General features: G+C 35.7%; 1 protein-coding gene across 8 annotated transcripts; it reads left to right on the top strand.

Moving 5' to 3' along the window:
* The first annotated feature begins 472 nt into the window (after window positions 1–472).
* Window positions 473–16,806, top strand: LOC127802692 (probable plastid-lipid-associated protein 11, chloroplastic). 8 transcript variants are annotated; one of them, XR_008023331.1, is made up of 7 exons: window positions 473–1,034; window positions 1,240–1,305; window positions 3,149–3,264; window positions 5,463–5,520; window positions 7,823–8,211; window positions 8,466–8,511; window positions 16,147–16,806. XR_008023331.1 is itself a non-coding variant. In XM_052338650.1 (4 exons), exons 1-3 carry the CDS (start codon window positions 553–555, stop codon window positions 3,246–3,248), a joined length of 648 nt encoding a protein of 215 aa, XP_052194610.1. In that variant the 5' UTR covers window positions 473–552; the 3' UTR covers window positions 3,249–3,264; window positions 7,823–8,316. The 8 variants fall into 8 exon arrangements, 2 of the variants coding, with proteins under 2 accessions (XP_052194610.1, XP_052194611.1); XR_008023329.1 differs by lacking the exon at window positions 16,147–16,806 and adding an exon at window positions 12,246–12,467; XR_008023330.1 differs by lacking the exons at window positions 8,466–8,511; window positions 16,147–16,806 and adding an exon at window positions 3,834–3,942 and having other exon boundaries at window positions 7,823–8,316.
* Window positions 16,807–20,492: the final 3,686 nt, after the last annotated feature.

The following is a 20,492-nucleotide window of genomic DNA, read 5'->3' as shown; positions in this document are numbered from 1 at the left end:
TCGCATCTCATCAACTTACCATCTTAGATGAGGGATAATTTAGTTCTGTATTTCAATGCTATGAAAAATATTTTTATTATTTTATATATATTATGTATTCTAAAAATAACATTTCATATTCTTTAATGAGAGTAGAGCCCTGCCGCCCTAGCCAACCATGCTCATTGTTTTAATATTTTTAAATTTACAAACATATATACATATATCTATATTATTTAAAAAAATAAATTAACCTTATATTTCTTGAATTCAAATTTGTAGATCACATTCCGTAAATTTTATTTTTTTGTCAAATTAATTTTTATATTTTTCTTAAATCAGCATAATACCTCATCTTATAATTAATATGAAAATAATCATAATCTCTATTTAATTAAAATATAAAGAACTAAAAAAATAAAAAAAAAGGTTCGTCTATGGTAGAACCCAGGAATGAGGAATCTATAAAATTGTGAACCACACGTGCCTCAGCATCAACTCCCACAGTTTATCTTCCAAGTCCCTCCATTTTACCCGAATTCTGCAACGCCCCTTCCCCTCCCTCATTCTCCAATGGCGACGCCTCTCCATCTTCCCGCCATTTTCAATTCCCTCAACCCTAGCTTTCCTAAGGTCCCCCGCCGATGGAACTCCGCTTTACTCACCCGCTCCTCCCTCACGGACCAATCCCTCTCCGCCAAACGCCACCTGCTCCGCCTAATCTCCGACCAGGACCGGGGCCTCCGCACGCAAACCGACGCCTCCAAGCTCTCCCAGATCATCGACGCTATCGACTCCATGGCGGTGCTGGGCAGCGGCACCGTCACCACCGGGCCGTCCCTCTCTGGCACCTGGAGGCTGCTGTGGACTACCGAGAAAGAGCAACTCTACATAATTAAGAACGCGGGGGTCTTCGGAACCCGCGCCGGAGACGTTTTGCAGGTGATTGACGTGGAGAATGGTGCTCTAAACAACGTGATCACGTTTCCTCCTCACGGGGTTTTCTTTGTCCGGTCCACTATAGAAATCTCCTCGCCTCAGAGAGTAAATTTTAAGTATGCTTTAATAGCAATATCAATTTTGCAGTAATTCAGACGTTATTTTGTACTATGTCGATAAATCATAAATGATGAATTGTTGAAGTATACGAGTGAGCAGAAGTTCACTTGTAATCCCTTTATTTTGTTTTTCTGTTGCTGTCTTGATTATTTGAAGACTTGGCTGTTGTAGTAATGCCAGATGTAATGTTGGCTTTACAAGGTTTACAAGCGCAGTTCTCCGTGGGCAGAATTGGGAGCTTCCATTACCACCATTTGGGCAGGGTTGGTGAGTGCTTAATTCTTTGTGATGCAGAAGCTTACAGACCCGGTTTTAACCATATTGATACTATTAAGCCAAGGCCCTTTCATTTGGCTGATGATTTTTGGTTTTCTTAATGCTCTTGTTTGGTTGACAAGAATAGGTGACAAACTGTATTATGTTACTTTTTGTTGTTTGGATCCCAATAGTTTGTTTATGGAGAGGTAGGATGAACAAGAATTATTGCTATCTTGATGTATATATTAGGTTGATTAAAGAAGTATATCAAATGTCATGCTGCTCATTTTCATTTAAAAGAAACAAGGAAGTGCTCAACAAGATTGCTGCATTGATATGCTGAAGGTTATCTTCTCTATACTGCAAACATACATAGTAGAAGTCTTAGTGCAGGAGCTCTCTCTCTAATCAGTCAAGACTGTTGGGAGATTCTCAAACCTCACCACTTTTTTGGCCTTCTTTCCATACTGCATGTCATTCACAAAATTGTGCAATCAACACATATTTCTAACCGGATACTTGAGATGGTGCTTATTGAAAGTACTCCAAAGTGATAAGTTGTTAAGACTCCAAAACCAAAGAGAAAATGTAATGGGTGCCTGATGGCCCTTAAGTAATACTTCTTCTTTCTTTTTATGCATATAGAGTTTGCAAGTGAGTTTACCAAGTTTCGCAGGGCAGAAAAGAGTTATTGAGATGCATAACATTTAGGATTTCATACTTTTTCCTTTAATACATATGCATACGCTCAACAACTTCTGGAAAAGTTGTTAACTTGTTTCTGAAAGCAACCTTCGAAAATGTTTGTTGATAGCACCCCTCTACTGATAGCTGGGGAGGGTAGGAGGCCAATTTTGGGGGGAGATGACAGGAGGGGGAGAATAAATTATGCCATGACCTCATTCCAGATTACAGGCATCAGGTTTTTAGGTGTTTCCTGTTTTTGGAAGTGTTTTGATCCCTCAACTGTTAAACATGTCTGAGTTTGAGAAATATGTTTAATAGCTACCTGAGGGTGTGAGTTTTGTGTCTGAACATTTTAGATTTAGTGAAAAAACTCCCAAGGTACAGCGAAGATCTCTATCATGCTCTTAATTTTGTATTCAGTCATAGACATTGTGAGAAGATTATTTGGCTGTTCTTCCTTCCAGATTTGGCACTTATATGTTGTGGTGTCATACTTTAACTTTAGTATTTTGTCATGTCACTTTCTCATATTGTTGTTCCAACTATGAATCAAATAAATGATATATTGTAATTTGATTGTGTTTTTTCAATTATCCATTGGTCTGGTGATAAACCTAATATGCTGCAAGAGAAATGATCCTCTCATACCTTCAGCCTGCAGTCAAGTTTTGGGGTTTTGTTAACTTTGATGTTATATTCTTATGGATTGGATAGGATGAGATGAAAAGGATAGGACATTGAATAAGAAAATTATGTTGTTATGAAAACAAAGCATTATAAAAAATCTAGGAATTTGTATAAATGGTCGATTAATGTTCTCTTGGCAATTCTATGGAGGATGCAGATGTATTAAACCTATTTATAGTGAATTGCACTCAACTATCAATCTGTTGTCCAAAAAATAACAAACAATATCCCTTTAGCACTAAAAATCATTTCAAAATATTACACGTGGATTTTAGATCCTAAATTGTAGCTCCCCTCACGATTTGGTAACTTCTATTAGCCCACGTTCATTGTTACTGTTCTTGTTGTCCTTTTTTTTTTAAACTTTTGTACTTTCTCTCTGTGTGTTTATGCTTTCTCATTTTTTGGGGGTAGTTTGCTTAGTTGCTATTACTTTTTATTGCTTGTAATTAGTATTAAAGATTTCATCCTTCTATAGGTTTGAATCTGTGTACCTTGATGATGAGATTCGAGTTGTGAAGGATATTCGAGGAGATTACTTAGTTGTTGATCGAGCTCTTTATAATTGGAAGGAATGAACATGACCTGTATGCAGTATGTTATCACATCCATCTATTTTCTTTAGCAACATATTATACCTGCAGTTGAAACTCATGCTTGTTGCTTGGAGAAGAGGAGCAAGGAGAGAAAAGGAGAAATTTAAATTAAATAGGAAGAAAAAGAAGTGGATGGAAAAGAGAACAAAAGAAAGAAAGGGGGCTGGCCTTGCTATTTTGCTTTTAAGTGGTGGAAAGGGAGGAACTTTTGCCTTTTGCATTGTTTCTCGTTCAAGTACGTTTCTTTTAAATTTGTGCACACTGTAAAAACAATGTAACTCGACTTTTTCCTCAACCAAATGTACAAATTGCAAGTGTTTTTCTTCCTATAAGATAATGTATTTGGAATATAAATGATCTGTATATTTATGGAAGTCAATCCAACTAGGTGGAACTATTGATAGTTAGTTGAATGAATAACCTGATTAAAATTCAAGTTCAGTAAACTTGAAAACAAATATTTCTGATGTGGGCGAGGCTTATCCAATTTGGTTTGTCTGATTAAATAATTACAGAACAATCTTATATTGATACTTAATTCATTTTTTTCCTTGTCGGTGATAATAGAATTAAAGAAGCATCAAAGGGAAACAATATCAAAGCGATAGGTGAAGATATATTAATCAATAAAGTGGGCTCCTATGGTCTATAGTCTGAGGCCCTTTTCTTCATTCAAGTATGTCGCTTATTTTGCCAAATATATACCCATTTTTACTTACTAACCTTTTCTTGTTTTTGCATTTAGAATAACATCATTGGCAGTGACAATAGGGTTGCTTGTTACTGGAGTTTCCATGACTCACTGGCTATGGTTTTGTCCTGTGGGGCAGATTCTTTCTCCATCTCTTTCTCTTCCTCTCCGCACATGTATATACAAATGCATGTGCTCACACACATACACATCTAGTCTCATCAACCCTCTTGTCATATACAAATGCATGTGCTCACACACATACACATCTAGTCTCATCAACCCTCTTGTCATATACAAATGCATGTGCTCACACACTGATGCGGTCACCAATCAAGACCCGGCCTAAGGTCGACCCAACCAAATCGAAACAGTATCATCGGAATAGTAGCACCAAAACAATATTTTAATACTTCATATGTTTTAGAATTCTACTTCATGTTTTTACTTGATTTAGGATTCTATTTCATGTTTGATTAAGGTTTTATTTTTATTAGGATTCTAGTTGAATTTTATTTAGGATTTATTTCTATTAGGATTCTAGTTGACTTTTACTTATGATTTATTTTTATTAGGATTCTAGTTGGATTTTAATTACAAATATTAGATGGATTTGGATTAACCAAACACTATAAATATACCTAGAAGTTAAGGGTTGTAATCAAGTTTTTCTCAATTAAATTTTAGCTACCTATTTGAGTTTTTTTAGCAAAACAGTCTTGTTTTTGCGTCTTTTTGAAAGCCAAGTTTCGGCCATTGAAGTTTGTTCTTTCAAGAGTTTATTTTGGTGTGTTTTTTTCACACACGCGCTATACATTGCGTCACACATATACACATCTAGTCTCATAAACCCTCTTGTCATTCTGTACCTTTTAGTTTATGTATTTGAAGTTCTTACCTCTCCTGGTCTATCTTTTGTACATCTCTTTCCCATTACATTTGCCTTTATTGGATGAGATCAGAACATTCAATAATTGATAAATGCAGACCATATTGGCAATTTTGCTTACAAATTAGGATTTCTTGTGATTCAGATGCCTTTGATTTATTTATTTGCCTTCCGTTCAAATTTTTGCTTTCCATGCCAAAGAGAATAGAAATGCATTTTCACTTTATTGCAAGAGCCATGTTTTGTATTATATCAGTGCTACACTTCTTACAAACTAAGATCATGTACTTGTCCTTTATATTTCTTCATTGGCACTGGGACTTTGGCATCCCTTCTTCTGCCTTCTAATTTCTATTGTTCAAACAAACATATTGATTTATATGAGGGTGAGCCTTGGTAGCATCAGTTGTGGAACAGACTTTTAAGAGCAAGGCTGCACACAAAAAAAACCCTTGGCTGCACACAAAAAAAACCCTCACCCAACCCTAGCAGAGCAGGAAGCCTCATGCACTTGGGATGCCTTTTAAACATATTAATTGTTTGTATATACATATGCTTTGTTGATTTATTATAACATGGGGTTGCACCATTTATATTGATGAATCACCTTCAACAGATTGCTCCATTGATGGCACTGCTATGTCTCTTGTTTGGTTTTGACACTATCCTATCAGGTGAGCATATGTGGGCAAATTATTCTTAATAACTCGAGACCATTGTATATAATGTTGAATTGGAGAGAAAGGTGGTACCTTAGAAAAATAAAAGAAATGGTCAGAGCTGTAGTATAAAAATCTTGAATTTCTTGTATTTGATTTGGAGACTACAATAAGAGGAATTATGAGTTTGCCACCAGCTCTAAGAAATATGGTCAAATCCAGGGAGGGAGGGTATCGATAAAGATTTTCTTGAACAAAATACGTGTCTCCCATCTAATAGGCAAGTAGATTAAGTCCATACAGGAGTTATCATGGAGAAGAAGATTTCTTTATTTGGAATATTAATTTTATTAAGAACCATTCCTAGTCTTAGTAGGAGTAGGAATTAGTCCTCTATATGTAATATATATATATATTTGTCCCTTGATCGTAAGGATTTGGTTGCACATTGCATTTTTTGATTGACTTACAAAATACTAAGTTGTTTCTTTCTCGTGGTAGCTCTCATCTATTTCTCATATTCACTTCTATCCCCTTATTCTTCTCATTATCCTTTATGTTATAAACACACATCTCTCTCTCTCTCTCTGACAGATATGAACACAACTCTTTTTTTTTTTTTTTCCTTCTATCCTCATCTTCCTTTATCTTCGCTGCATTCTCTCTGCCTACATTTTTTAATTTGGTTCAAACTAGCAGTTATCCATGCAGTGGAATCTGGAATCCATTTATATGGAAATATTTATGGAATTAGGGGCAATGGCCTAGGGCCCCTACCCCTAAGTTTCCAAAATTCTATTCTAATTGTTCAGATCTTGAGCATTTTTTGTGGAACCCACTTATCTAGAGGCTTACTTTTGCCCAGCAACAGAGCCGGCTCAACCAACTTGGGGGCCTTAGGTGAAAAAGTTTGTCGGGGCCTTCTCAAGAGTATTAACTTTTTTTTTGTAAAAAAAAATAAATAATACACCTTTCTATGGAAAAATTCTATCATTTCATTAAATTAAAAAATGAAAAAAATTTGAAGTTCAATCAACTACAAAATACAATAATCTCTTAACAATAGTGAATTTTCAACTAAAATATAATGTCTAAGAGATCAAAAGAAGCCAAACAATTTACTACAATAAACAAAGAAACGGTAAAAATTGGGAAGAGAAAATTGGGAATAATGGGATTTTTTTAGGGCTGCAATTGAAAGATTTATAATTAAAAATAAATTTACAGTCTTAAAGTCTATGGGATATTTAAGAAGAAACGGTAAAAATTGAGAACAATGGGAAAAGATAACGTAAAAATTGGGAAGAGAAAATGGGGAAGACAAAACGTTGTAAATTGATTGTTGGGTTGCGTGTCTGTGGAAATTTAAACCGAAAGTTGGATTTTATTTTGGCTTCAAATTTTTCTTAATAAAACATTTATTATTAAAAAGAAAAAAAAATAGATTTATAAATTACAAAATTTTGGAGCCTTTGTAAATGCGAGGTCTTAGGCGGCAGATTAGATAGCTTCATGGTCAAGCCGATTCTGCCCAGCAACAGAAATCTTGGATCTGTCACTCCATGGAGATCTTTATTTTTTTTATAATACTCCTTTATTCTTTAGACCTCATAGGAGTTCAAATGTCAAGGCATGTGACATTTTGTAATTTTGCTGGATTACTATATATACAAATCTCCATCATGTGGGATTAAGGCTTGTGATTATTGTTGTTGTACCATTTAAGCAAATGGGAATATCAATTTCATGCGTGCCTAAGGTTTTTAAACCAGATACCGTATAGTACTTCCAACAGATGAAGATCCTCTAGTATCTTTTGTTCCCTAACTCATTCTTCCCTGATTAACAAAGTCTGATAACGGAGTTTCTAGCTTTTGAGGAATGACATGAAGGCATTGAAATATTAAACATGCTTTATGCGAACTGATTATTTTCGGAATTTGTCTTTGCTGCTTGTTTTTTCTGTTCCTTTTCCTTCTTTCTTTTTGCCATTTTGGGTGACATTAGCCCTGGTTGAGATTGACTTTCATAGTGCTCACAGGTATCTTTCACCATTGGTCCTCACTATCTGATTTCATTTATTTCTGTAATCTATTCTTCTCATCGTACCTCTCTTCATTAGAGACTTCCCCTATAAAATTAGGTAAACCGTTTAGCTCAGTGGTATCACCTACTTTTTTCTTGTTGCCCAGCTAAGTTAAATATCTCATTGGTTTCAACTTGATACTGTATCAGGGTGTAGAAATTTCCAATATAATGTTACATCTTTCATTCTCACTGCACTATATGCTAATTATGAAATGTCCAATATCTGCAGGTTCCAATCTGTATATCTAGACGATGACATTCGAGTTGCAAAAGACATCCGTGGAGATTATTTAGTTGTTGACCGTGCTCCTTATGAATGGAAAGAATAAGTCACGAAAGATGTTAATGGAGATATTTGATTGCGCATTTTCTCAACGGAAAGAACTCACTGACTAGTGTATAGCCTTGCTTTTCTATTCCACTGCCTTTTATCACCTTGTTTGTTGTTGTAACTGATGTTTGTAAGCTTCTCAAAGTACCATGTTTTCTAGCTTTAACTCCTCAAACGTGGTCATTAAAGCTGCCTTCCTTCCCATGGAGCTTGAGTTTCCTTCAGATGGCACTTTAGTTCCTTTTGCCAGGAACTTTATGGTGGGAAAGCTTTAGTCTATTAGGCAGGTGCCAGTTCTCTTCTCTTAATAGTGCACCGGTTCTTGGTCTCAAGCTCTTGTTATAGTGTACATATTGTAAACTGTTTCACAAGATTTGCTTTTGTGTGGTTAATCTTGGAAAGATAGCTACAGGAAGTGAGTCCTGTGTGTTCATTATATTTGTTCTTTGTTCATTTTGTCATCATTTTATGTTCTCTTTTTGGAAGTAAGCTAGATTTAAATGCTTCATTGTCTTAACCCTAAACCCTTATAATTGCACAGGAATGTCTTCCACGTCAGGATGCTTGATTTCTGATCATATTACAAGGTGGGCTTTTAGGACTCACCTCGTCCTTAATTGATACTTCTGCTATAAGCTATTCCTTAAATTTTGTGCCTGATGCCCTTCAAGCAAGTTGGTTACTCATTTATAGTGTATGATTATTTTGCAAGTGTCCCAACTATTATGCTTGCTCAGCTATTAAGGTTTCTTTTCATATCCCTCTTTGTAAATGTAGGAAATGGGGACAAATGATCCACAATTTATGGGATCCCACAAATTGAGGGATCATGCCATAATTTTTGGGTTTGCTTTTCTAACTTTTAGTTTGAATAATGGGAGGATTAGTGGGTTATTTTGTATATAAGATGTTGTAGGTTGATTAGGTTAGAGAGTGAAGATATCATTTTGTTTCAATTGTCTGATTATATGGTATCAGAGCCACCCGTAGCCGTCGTCGATTTCCCCCTGTTTTAGTAGACGAATCCGTCTCTGCCGTCAAGTGCCAGGAGTAGAGAGGACAAATGGTCTTTTGTCCGTCATTCCAGCATCCGTTGTTTCCAGAAGCTGCGTGCATCTCCAGCTTCTGTTGTCCGTAGCCCATCATCCTCATCGGCATCCTAGATCTCGCTACCATCGTTGGAGTCTTAGATCTAGCCCGCATCAGTGAGTTCGTTCGTTTTCTGCAGCCATTCTGTCCTTCACTAGAACCTTGTCCAACTCAGTAGCATTTAATCGAGCAGATAGCGCAAAAATTGCCAGACTCTAAAGCGCCGAAGCCGAAGCCGAACCCTTCTCTGTCACCTTGCTCATGCCACCACCACCATCACCATCACCATCGTCGGCCTTCGATCGGTCACCCCTCCCGAAGCCCAGTCGTTGTTGCCTCCGCCACTCGCTGCCTATCAGATATGTGCGTCAAGATTGTTTTTACTCTGATCTCTCTCTTTCCGGTGCTCCAAACGCAACGCCGTTACCACTGTTGGACTTGTCTCACTCAGCCCATTCAAATCACAGTGGTTTCGTCTCTTCTGCCGTCAATCGCTGCTGCCAACCACCACCTCCAGCTGTCACTCGTCACCATCTGCCTCCGTTAGTGCTCCAATGAAATTCTATCACTACTCTTTGCTCTTTCTATCCCAGTCCTCTTCTTCATTTTTTCATGGTAGCCTATCAGACCTCGACCTCAGATCTAATTTTCAGTCTTAGATCTAGTTTGCAGCAACCTTCTGATTTCAGACCAACAGATCATTATCACTAATGTGAATACCAACAACCACCATTACCAATAAAATGACCAATTCTAATACATTCACATTACCAATAAAATGACCAACTCTAGTACATTCACAACAGAATCGACCAGTATCCTGATTGTCTCCAACCCTCAATTACCGTTAGTTCCCAGTCATTTTTGAAATCCGTCAATACAAATCATCTTTCATAAATTGAACGAGAGCAATTTTAGAGAGTGATATCAATCAGTATTGCTTGTGATCAAGGGAAAATGAAAGATGAGATATTTGACAAAAGCAACAACAACACCTCCATCAAATTCTGTCACCTATAGTGTATGGGAAGCAGAAAACTCAATTGTGATGGCATGGTTGATAAACTCGATGGAACAAAGGATTAGACACATGTACTTGTTCTACCAAACAACAAAAGAAGTGTGGGATGCTGTACAAGAAATGTACTCAGACTTTGAGGATATATCACAAAGTTTTGAGATTCGCTCTAAGATTCAAAACACTCGACAATGTACATTATTTGTCATCGAGTATTTTAATATGATCTTAGAATTGTGGCAACAAATCAATCTGTTTCACAATGTTGAATGGAAGTGTACTAATAATAGAGTTCTATACAATAAGATGGTAGAAAAAGATCGAATATTTGACTTACAAGGGCTAAATCAAGAATTTGATGACGTTCGAGAACATATACTTGGCACAAAACCTTTACCTAACTTGAAAGAGGTGTTTGTTGAAGTTTGGCGAGAAAAAACGAGGAAAGTGATGTCCTCTTTAGTATAGAGCTCATCCATCGAAATAGCAGAGCAGGGATCTGCTTTAGCAATAAAACAAAATGAATGATACAATCCAAAAGGAACTCTTGGAAAGGACAGGCGGATGTGGTGTGAGTATTGTAAGAAACCCAACCATACCTAGTGTTATTAAAGGCGTGCCTAGGTGCAAGGAGCACCTTGGGCGCCTGAAAGCCTTCCAGGCGGGTGCAAACCAGGTGTGCCTCAAGTGCGCCTCAGCCCAAGGCGCCTTAGGCAAAGGCGTGCGCCTTGGGCTTTTTAGCTGTTTTTCAAGTTTTTTATTTTACTGTTTGTTACTTTATTTAATTTTTTACTGTTTAGGATTTAAATTTATTGCTTCAACTACAAATTTGACAATAAATAAAATGGTTACTACTTCAAATGCTCCAATTGAATTTGAACTAGATGAAGGTGGATAGGGAGAATTGAACAAATTCAAGGCATGTAATAACAAAATGCAACATTAAGTCACCAAAACAAAGAAAGATGCAAATTCAAGTTTAGTATATTACCTACCAAAAAAATGTATGAAACTATCATCACACTTCTAAACCATAGAAATCATCCAACAAGAGGAGTAGATGATGTGGAAGAAAATATTTGAGATGATGCTTCTAATGATGAAAATATAGAAATGTTTGGTCTTTAGAGTGGTTTTTTTTATAACATGTTTGTTAAAATATTATTATAAGTTATGACATATTTTATGCTTTTTTCTTCAACTATATTTTTATTTTCTTATTAACTTGTGCCTAGTTCCACCAGGCTCGCGCCTCGCCTTGCGTCTCAGGCTCCAAGACCCTTATCTGCCTTAGTGCGCCTTTAATAACACTGACCATACCAAAGACATGTGTTGGAATATTCATGGAAAACCCCCAGATTGGAAGCCACGTGTCATGACCCTATGAGTAATAAAAGGGTATTATTGTAATAGGGTAGAATAGTTTGTTAGGGATATTCTAGCAATTAGTTAGGTGCACATGGCTGCATGTGCAAGGTTGTTAGGGGACAAATATGCTTATATAAGGCTGATGTAAATAGAGGGGATGGTATGCTGAAAATTATTGAAATGAATATCTGATTCTCTCTCATTTTCTCTCTACTTCTCTCCCTTATTTCTCTCTACATCCTTCCCCCATTTCTGTCCAAATATCCTTTTAAACTTTCTGTTCTTAGTTCTACTCAATCGGATTCTTCCGATTGCCAATCCAGCCCTATTATGAGCCCTAGGTTCATGACACCACGAAGCCAGAGGAGAAAGAATGCCTACGTGGCTGAGATAACAATTGGTGCGGTCTCTCAACCATTCACAGTAGAGCAGATGGAAATTTTTCAAAAACTGATGACTTCCTCATCAGTTACAGATGCTTCCAAAATTGTTCCATCAACTTCTAGTAGCTCTGCAGCGCTTACATCATATAAATGTATTTTTTTCTTATTGTCATATAAAGACTCACATGATACTTGAATAGTGTACACAGGTGCTTCTGACCATATGACAAGTTTCAATACAGGATTCAGTAACTATCAACCATGTACAAAAAATATTGGTATTACTGTAGCAGATAGGTCTACGTGCATAGTAACAGAGATAGGAGATATGGAACTCAATGGGTTAAAGTTGAATTCAGTTCTTCATGTTCCAAATCTGTAGTGCAATTTACTTTCAGTGAGTAAATTAACCAAAGATTTAAACTGTTCAGTAACGTTTTTCCCTTCTTCCTGTAAATTTCAGGATTTGTCATCAGAGATGACGATTGGGAATGCTGATGAGCGAAATGGTCTCTATTACTTGTCAAATGTTGGTTCTCCTTCAAGACCAAAGTTACCTACTGTTTTTTCCTTATTCTTTAATTCCAATGTTTTGTTGTGGCATCATGGATTAGGTCACTGTAGTTTCTCTTATCTAAAGTGTATGTACCCTCATTTGTTCGTTAATAAAGATTCTTCATCATTTCAGTGTGATCATTGTACTCTTGCTAAACAAACTCGTGCATTTTATCCATCTCACACATACAAACCTTCTACTCCATTCCATTTAATTCATAGTGATGTGTGGGGACCGTCATGAGTGTTAAATTTAATTGGGGAATGATGGTTTGTTACCTTTATCGATGACCATACTCGAGTATGCTGGGTTTACTTGATGAGTGAAAAATCTGAAGTGATTACAATTTTTAAACAATTTCACAAGCTTGTCACAAATGTTTTCCAATCATCTATCCATATTCTTCGAATGGATAATGGTAGAAAGTATTTCTCCCATGAACTAAATGAATATCTCCAAGAATATGGCATATTTCATCAAAGTTCATGTGCGTATACTCCTTAACAAAATGGAATTGCTGAGAGAAAAAATCATCACCTACTGGAAGTTGCTTGATTCATCATGTTTGCTAGTCATGTTCCACACTCTTTTTTACGTGAAGCCATTCTTACATCAACGTTTCTTATCAATCGTGTTTCCTCCAAAGTCCTTCAATATCAAACACCCCTCAGTGCATTGTTATCTGTCTTTCATTCCTCTTGGGTTCGTAATTCTCTTGAATCTTGTGAGTTTGGGTATGTGGTATTTGTCCATAATGTTCAACCCAACTGGGGCAAATTTGACCCTAAAGCTCTCAAATGTGTCTTTCTTAGTTACTCCACCACACAAAATGACTATAAGTGCTATTATCCTTCTATGAAACGGTTCTTGATCTCATGCGATGTTTTTTTTGTCACAGATCAAATCTTCTACCCCTAAGTTTCTCTTCAGGGGGAGATTAATTCTCAAGGAAACAAACATTGGGAACCCAATTTCTTCGAGCCCTTTCCTTTGATCTCCTCATCCTTTCCTTCCTAATCTAATTTTGTGTCCAAAAACAATGGTGATACAGGTTAAAGGGGAGAATTTAACACTATAGACCCAAAACCAATTCTGGTTTATTCTAGGAGACCACAAACTCCAATGTAAATTCAAGAGTATGAATCGATGACAGATCCCATTACGACAGATAATCAAGAAAAGGATGACAAAAATGAGTCATGTTGTGAAGAAGAAGAACTTGTCAATAACATTGATCTTCCGATTGCCATAAAGGAAGGGGATAAGGTCTTGTATGAGAAATTCCAAGTATCCTATATTAGATTATGTTGCATATACTAAGTTGTCAGGAAATTTCAAAACATTTGTTGCAAAGATTAATGAGATTCATGTTCCTAAAAATGTTCAAAAGGCATTTCAAGATCCAAATTGGAAGAAAGTTGTGCTAGAAGAGATGAAAGTGTTGAATGATAATGAGACTTGAGAGATGGTGAAGTTTCAGAGGGGAAGAAAACAGTTGGCAGTAAATGGATCTTCTCAGTGAAGTATAAACTAGATGGAATTATAGAGCGATATAAGACAAGATTAGTAGCACAAGATTTTACTCAAATCTATGGAATTGATTTTGAATAAACCTCTGCACCAGTCGCCAAGCTTAACTCAATTAGAGTTCTATTGACTATTGCTGCTAATTTAGATTGGAGATTACACCATCTAGATATTAAGAATGTTTTTCTCAATAGCACATTAGAGGGGGATGCATATATGAGAGTTCCTTCTGGATTTGAAGTAAAGGAAAATCTAGACAAGGTATGCAAGCTAAAAAATGCCCTTTATGGTTTGAAACAATCACCTTAGGCTTGGTTTACACGGTTCAACATTGTTATGAAGGATCTTGGATACAACCAAGCGCAAGCTGATTACACCTTGTTTGTTAAAAAGAATAAGTTAGGACAACAAGCAATACTTATTGTATATGTAGATGATATGGTGATCATAGGTGATGATGAAATGGAGATTGGAAATCTCAAAAAACGACTTCAAGTTGAATTCATGGTAAAAGATCTTAGGAACTTAGATACTTCCTTGGAATGGAGGTTGCAAGAAGTCACAAAAGGATTTTCATTTCACAAAAAAAATACGCTTGACTTACTTAAAAAGATAGAAAAACTTAGGTGTAAACCTTCTGGTATGCCCTTGGAATGTAATTGGAATCACAAGGTGTCAGATAGTGATCCTCCAGTGAATAAAGAGAGCTATCAGCATTTGGTAAGAAAACTCATCTACCTATCACTCACTAGACTAGATATTGTTTTTAGTGTGAGCGTGGTAAGCCAGTTCATGCATGTTCCCACAAAAAGGCACATGGTGGCAGCAAACCAGATCTTGAGGGATTTAAAGGGAAGTCTTGATATAGGGTTATTATTTAAAAATACTGAAGTTAAGGATATTGTTGGTTTTTCAGATGCATACTAGGCATGAATTGTTGATGATAACAAGTCAACAACTAGGTATTGCACAAAAGTTTGGGGGTAATCTAGCAACATGGAGAAGCAAAAAATAGTATGTGGTTGCTCGAAGCAGTGTAGAAGCAACGTATAGAATCATAGCTCAAGGAACATGTGAACTCATTTGGATACAGAGGTTATTGACAGATTTAAATATGCTAGTAACAAGTCCTATGAAGTTGTTTAGTGACAACAAATCAGCTATCAGTGTAGTCCATAATTCAGTTCAACGTGATCGGATGAAACATGTGAGGATTAAGAGAGACTTCATAAAGATCAAAATTAAGAATGGGACTATCGCTTTGTCTTACATTCCTATCAAGTCTCAGGAAGTTGATGTTCTCACCAAAGTACTTCAGAAATTAAGTTTTGATATTTGTATTTGCAAGTTGGGAATAACTGACATTTATTCTCTAGCTTGAAAGGGAGTGTAGGAAATGAGGACAAATGATCCACAATTTATGGGATCCCACAAATTGAGGGATCATGTGTCCATAATTTTTGGATTTGCTTTTCTATTTTTTAGTTTGAATAATGGGAGGATTAGTGGATTATTTTCTATATAAGATGTTGTAGTCGATTAGGTTAGAGAGTGAAGATATCATTTTGTTTCAATTGTTTGATTATAGTATGTGCCATGGAACTGTGTTTTCTGTGGTGCTGGTTTCAGTCGATTGTTTACCAAAGAGAGAAAGGCCATTTAAACATTGCCACAGGTTGACCATCATGAATTTTGAGTTCAAGCTGTAAACCTACTTGCTTCCGTGAGGAAATCAAGTGAAATTATCCTCTTCCTTCGATCCTTTCTTGCAGGAGCTTGAGTAAAATCTTCGCTCAAGCCTTGAACACCACATGTCCTTTTGGGAATTAGGAACCAACTGGCTGGGTATTTGGTAACTTGTTATTTTGGCTCTCTGCTTCCCCCTTTTAGTCTTGATCTATTGGATCAGGTTAATCCTACCAGTATTATTTCATCCAGGGGTGCAATATTGACTGGGTTTTCTCTCCTTAAATCTGCTATTCAGATAGAATGATTCGCCACTGGTGAATTCCAGAAAAACATTGGTAGCCTCACATGCCCATTTGAGCTCTCTTTGTGTTATATTTGATTTGCCTTTGTCTAACTGATGCAATGCTTAATTTTAGCCATGCCTTTCTGACCTATGCTAAATCAACTAAAGAAGAAATATATAAATAAATAAATCCTCTTGCTTCTTTTTTTTTTTTTTTTTCTTTGGTTGGGGGGGGGGGGGGGGGGGGGGGGGGTGTTTCACATTTGCTGAACTTACAATCATCATTTAATTTTTCTAGTCCTTGTGCAGCTACACCTCTGATCCGATTGCAGGGGTTGCTCACATTTGTTAGTGTTAGCTTGCATCCTCATGTTGAAAGTGGAGAGCTAAGACAGGCAGAAAATCTGCTACAGGGTACTGCTATCATCTACTTCAAACAGGTATTTTTCTTGCGTCTGTGCAGTGATTGATATGCTTTTTAGAATTTTATGGGTTTACCTGGTGGTAAATTCTTTTGGATATTGTTGCCTATCCTAGGTTTGCATCACCATTATTCACTCTTTTCCTAGCTGCAAACATCTACTTTTCAGACAATGTAACCTCTGGGTTCAATTTTACTCAGGAAATCTACATGTACCACTGGGTAGGTTCTTGTTAGTTCAAGCCAGTTGGATATTTGTATTCTGGAGCGAACACGTCTGAGCTGGGTAGATCAGTTCAATGTTGTCAGGGTGGTAGTTTAAGTGCCAAGAGATTTGGGGTGCTGAAAAATAGATCTCAACTTTGAGTGTCTTATGAGTAACCTCTCTCTATTCTTGGTGCTTTAAATGCACAACTGCATTTAAGTACAATTAGAGAAGACTAACTACTAAAATGTGCCATTTAAGTTAGGTACATTATTTGAATATAGAGATGTTAAACGAGTTCCGTGTTTCTATCTGACAAGTTAGGTTTAGTCTATTTTGCCATTTATATAAAATCAGCCCTAGCCTAACTCGTTGTATTTAGGCTTGTGGCTTGACTTAACTCGTTTAAAGGCTCGACTTGGTTGAATTTTAATTTTATAAAAAAATAAATAATAAACAAGTTAATTTTAAAATTTAATTTTTGATATTTAATTTAATAACTCTAATACTTTAAAAATTATATATATAATGTCACAAATTCACAGTGACAATTAATAAATTTTAAATAATTCATATTTAACATAATTTTATACTTTTTATAAAAAAAATTATCTCATAAACAAAAGTCGTAATCACCTTTAAAAAAATCTAAACATAAAAAATAAATATATATTTTAGACACGACTATTAGAGTTTGAATTTTAAATATGAAGTCATTATAATTTTTAATTTATAAAATTTAATGCTATTTTTAAAAGTGAAATTAGAAACTATTAAAAGTTGTAATTTTTAAATTTTTATTTTACAAGTGGAATTTGTACTTTTAAAAATATTTTAATATCTTAAATATTAATTAAATAAATAAATTATTAAAATTATTTTAAGTTCTTTTAAACATGGGCTAGCTTAATAGATTTTTGTCAAGCTTGACTTATTAAGGTTTGTGAGCTCAACTTGGCTCGATCCTCTTTGGGTGGGGTTAGGAGTTGAACTACACTCTTGATTTAGTTAACGAGCTGACGTGACTCATTAAACAAGGGTCTTTGACATACCTAGTTGTATATTATCGCTAAAGTGGTAGTTCATGTAAATGGAGTGTTAAGAAAATGGTACAATCTCTCTCTGTTGTTAGATAAGGACGTAGACTTTTAAATGAAGCTAAGTACAATGAGAGCGAGGAGATTAACTATTTAACCGAGATCACTCCCCGGATCAAACCTTATGAGTGAAAGTACTGGACATGCCACTTCAAAATAAGACTCATCCATTTACCATAAAAAAAAAAAAAAAAAGAGTAGTTGAATGCTTGGTCTGCCGTCAATGAATCAGTGTATAAAGCTATCATCAAACTTGTATTGAAATCCACAAGTCCTAGTGGTGGTTTGTAGAGGGGCCTAGATTAGGAACAGGGCTTTTTCCTCTAGGGTAGACTATAGTTGAGTCATTGAGACCACATGTGGATTGCTGGAAAGTGTTAAACTCTAAACTACAAAAGTGTACCCCTTTTGAGTATCTGATATAGACCCCAGGGATCTACCCATCCAAATCCTTGCAGTAGTGTGTGTGATATTCACATGACTTGCAGGTGATGGGTCCCAGTTGATCATGAAATTGCATTGCAAAATACAGGCTAGGCGTTAACATAATGGTGGGTAAGGTCGGATCTCCATCTCAATGTTGTACCCCATTTTTTTCTTCACTTGTCTCGTTCAATTGTTTAGGACCCAGTCCTCTCCGGAAACGTAGTGGTGCCTGTGTACCATCCACATACACACACCCACAGCACATACTGCTGTACAGAGTACATTCCTGATATCACTGGTTCTAGCTGAAAAAAAAAATAAAACATTATGTTTTTTGGGTTGTGATTCTTGGGTTCTTTCTTTTTATCTTTTAATTTTTAATAAGAGAGTTTGGTGTTAGAAGAAGTTTAATAACAATAGTAAATTTATTCTTTTATGATCAAAATATCATTTATTTTAATTGGTAAAAATAATTTCTTTACAATATATATATATATATAACTACATATAAATACCAACTGCTCTACTCTCTCTCACAAAGTTAGAAGTCCTTGCCTGGTACGACGTTCAAAGGTCTTGATGTACTGTGGCCTGTGGGAATTCAGAGTCAGATACGGATACAGAGAGAGAGAGAGAGAGAGAGAGAGAGGGAGGGAGGGGGGGGGGGGACAAGGAGAGGGACAGGGAGATTTATGAATTATAAAAAGAGGCGGGGGAGATGGGTAAAAAGTAGAAGTGGGTTGAGGCCTGAGGAGGAGTAGTGGGTGGGTGGATGGATGGATGGATGGATGTGGGTCAGTTGTACCAAAAAGACAAGAATTATCATGGGAATGGAAATTAAGACATTCTTTTTCTGTGAGAAAATGACACGTAACAGCATAGCTGCAGCATGCTTTTATCTCATTTCTGGGAGAGGCTATGCTCACCAGTTCTTCTCAGCAAAACACACACACCAGCACTTCTCTTTGGTATTGAATATTGAGAGTTAAAAGGGCTCCATTAGACACCAAATATTTTATGTTACAGGTTAATTATATTTAAATCATTCTAAAATATTTTTAGTAGTTAAATCAATGGTAAAATTGTCATAACATATGAATTACATAAAATTGTACAAATAAATAAGAGGGCAAGAATGAATGTATCTAGTATAGTTAAAAAAGACATATTGACAAATGGAATATCAATGTTTTTTCATAAAGATTTAAAATAAAAATAAAAAAATGTGAAATTTTCACGTACAGAAAATGATAAAAAAGAAAAAAGGTTTTTAGTTGCATCATTGTAAGCATATATCCTATTTTATTAAAACACACACACACACACACACACGCGCATCTGTAATATTACAGTGTATGGTTTGATTGTAGTTTCTTTTCTTGAATATTTGATATAAACTTAATCTCTTTTCTTTAATTCTTAAACGAAACCATATTTGAAAAAGAGTACGTAGATTGGACCAAAATAGACTAAGTTAGATTAATTTAACAGATTGGATTTTGTTAGAGAGAATCATAAAGTTAGATTAATTTGATTAGATTTATCTTTTTATATCTTGATCATGCATGTTTATCTTTAGATAGATTTATCATTAGATTTGTTGAATACTCTTTTACTCAAAGTTATTTTTTGCCATTGAATTCAATACGATCCCCTATATATAGCTTGTATTGTTCGAGTTGTAAACTCGTGACCTTGCAAAAATGTTCCCTTCAAAATTCACGTTTTTTACTTTAACATATATATATGTCTTTTAACACCCCAACTTTATAAAAGAACATGAAACTAGTATGGGAAAATAAAACATACAGATGCATCCCTTCTTGCATTTTAGGACATAGACAACAACCTGGCCATGGCCAAGTTGAACAACTGTCAATGTGTAATTAATATGATCTGATGAGTCCAGCGTACTGCAAGCCATGAAAATGGTTTTTTTTTTTTTCTTCCATTTTGTATGTACCTCTTAAGTCTCACGTTTATGTACCAGACTACTAGTATCCCGGTGTCAGACCACCACCAGATTTGTCTTTTTTATGGTAACAAGGAAATTTTCATTTGTTCCAGTGCCAGGTGGGTGGAGTTAACTTAGTCTTATACGGTTAAATGTGGCGTTCTATGTGGAATTTAAGAAGGTTTTAGTCATGTTTGTGTGAAGTTTTAAGTGCAAAATGAGCTAGTAATGTTATTATTGGTTGATGTAGTATGGATTTTTTTTCATAATATCTTAAACAATCCTTCCTTGTGTATAAAGTGAGTAGCCCAATATCTAATTAGTTTCACAAAACTTAATTCCCTGGGTAGGGTAGCCATCGAATGAGGCACGTCTTTTGCGCGTAGGGGTCCCTTAAGCACTAGTTTAACGTTTGACGAGAAAACACAAAGTAATAGTATTAGTACTTTCTTTTTATATTTATGAGTTAATGTTATTCTTTTTTTTTTTTTTTTTTTTAACTTTCTAATATGTATACATGAGATTGTGTGTGAAATTTTAGTCTAAAAGTTT

Source organism: Diospyros lotus, chromosome 5, assembly GCF_014633365.1.
Source record: "Diospyros lotus cultivar Yz01 chromosome 5, ASM1463336v1, whole genome shotgun sequence".
Classification (NCBI taxonomy): domain Eukaryota; kingdom Viridiplantae; phylum Streptophyta; class Magnoliopsida; order Ericales; family Ebenaceae; genus Diospyros; species Diospyros lotus.
The sequence above is the reverse complement of the archived record's forward strand: the minus strand, read 5'-3'. Positions and strand labels throughout refer to the sequence as shown.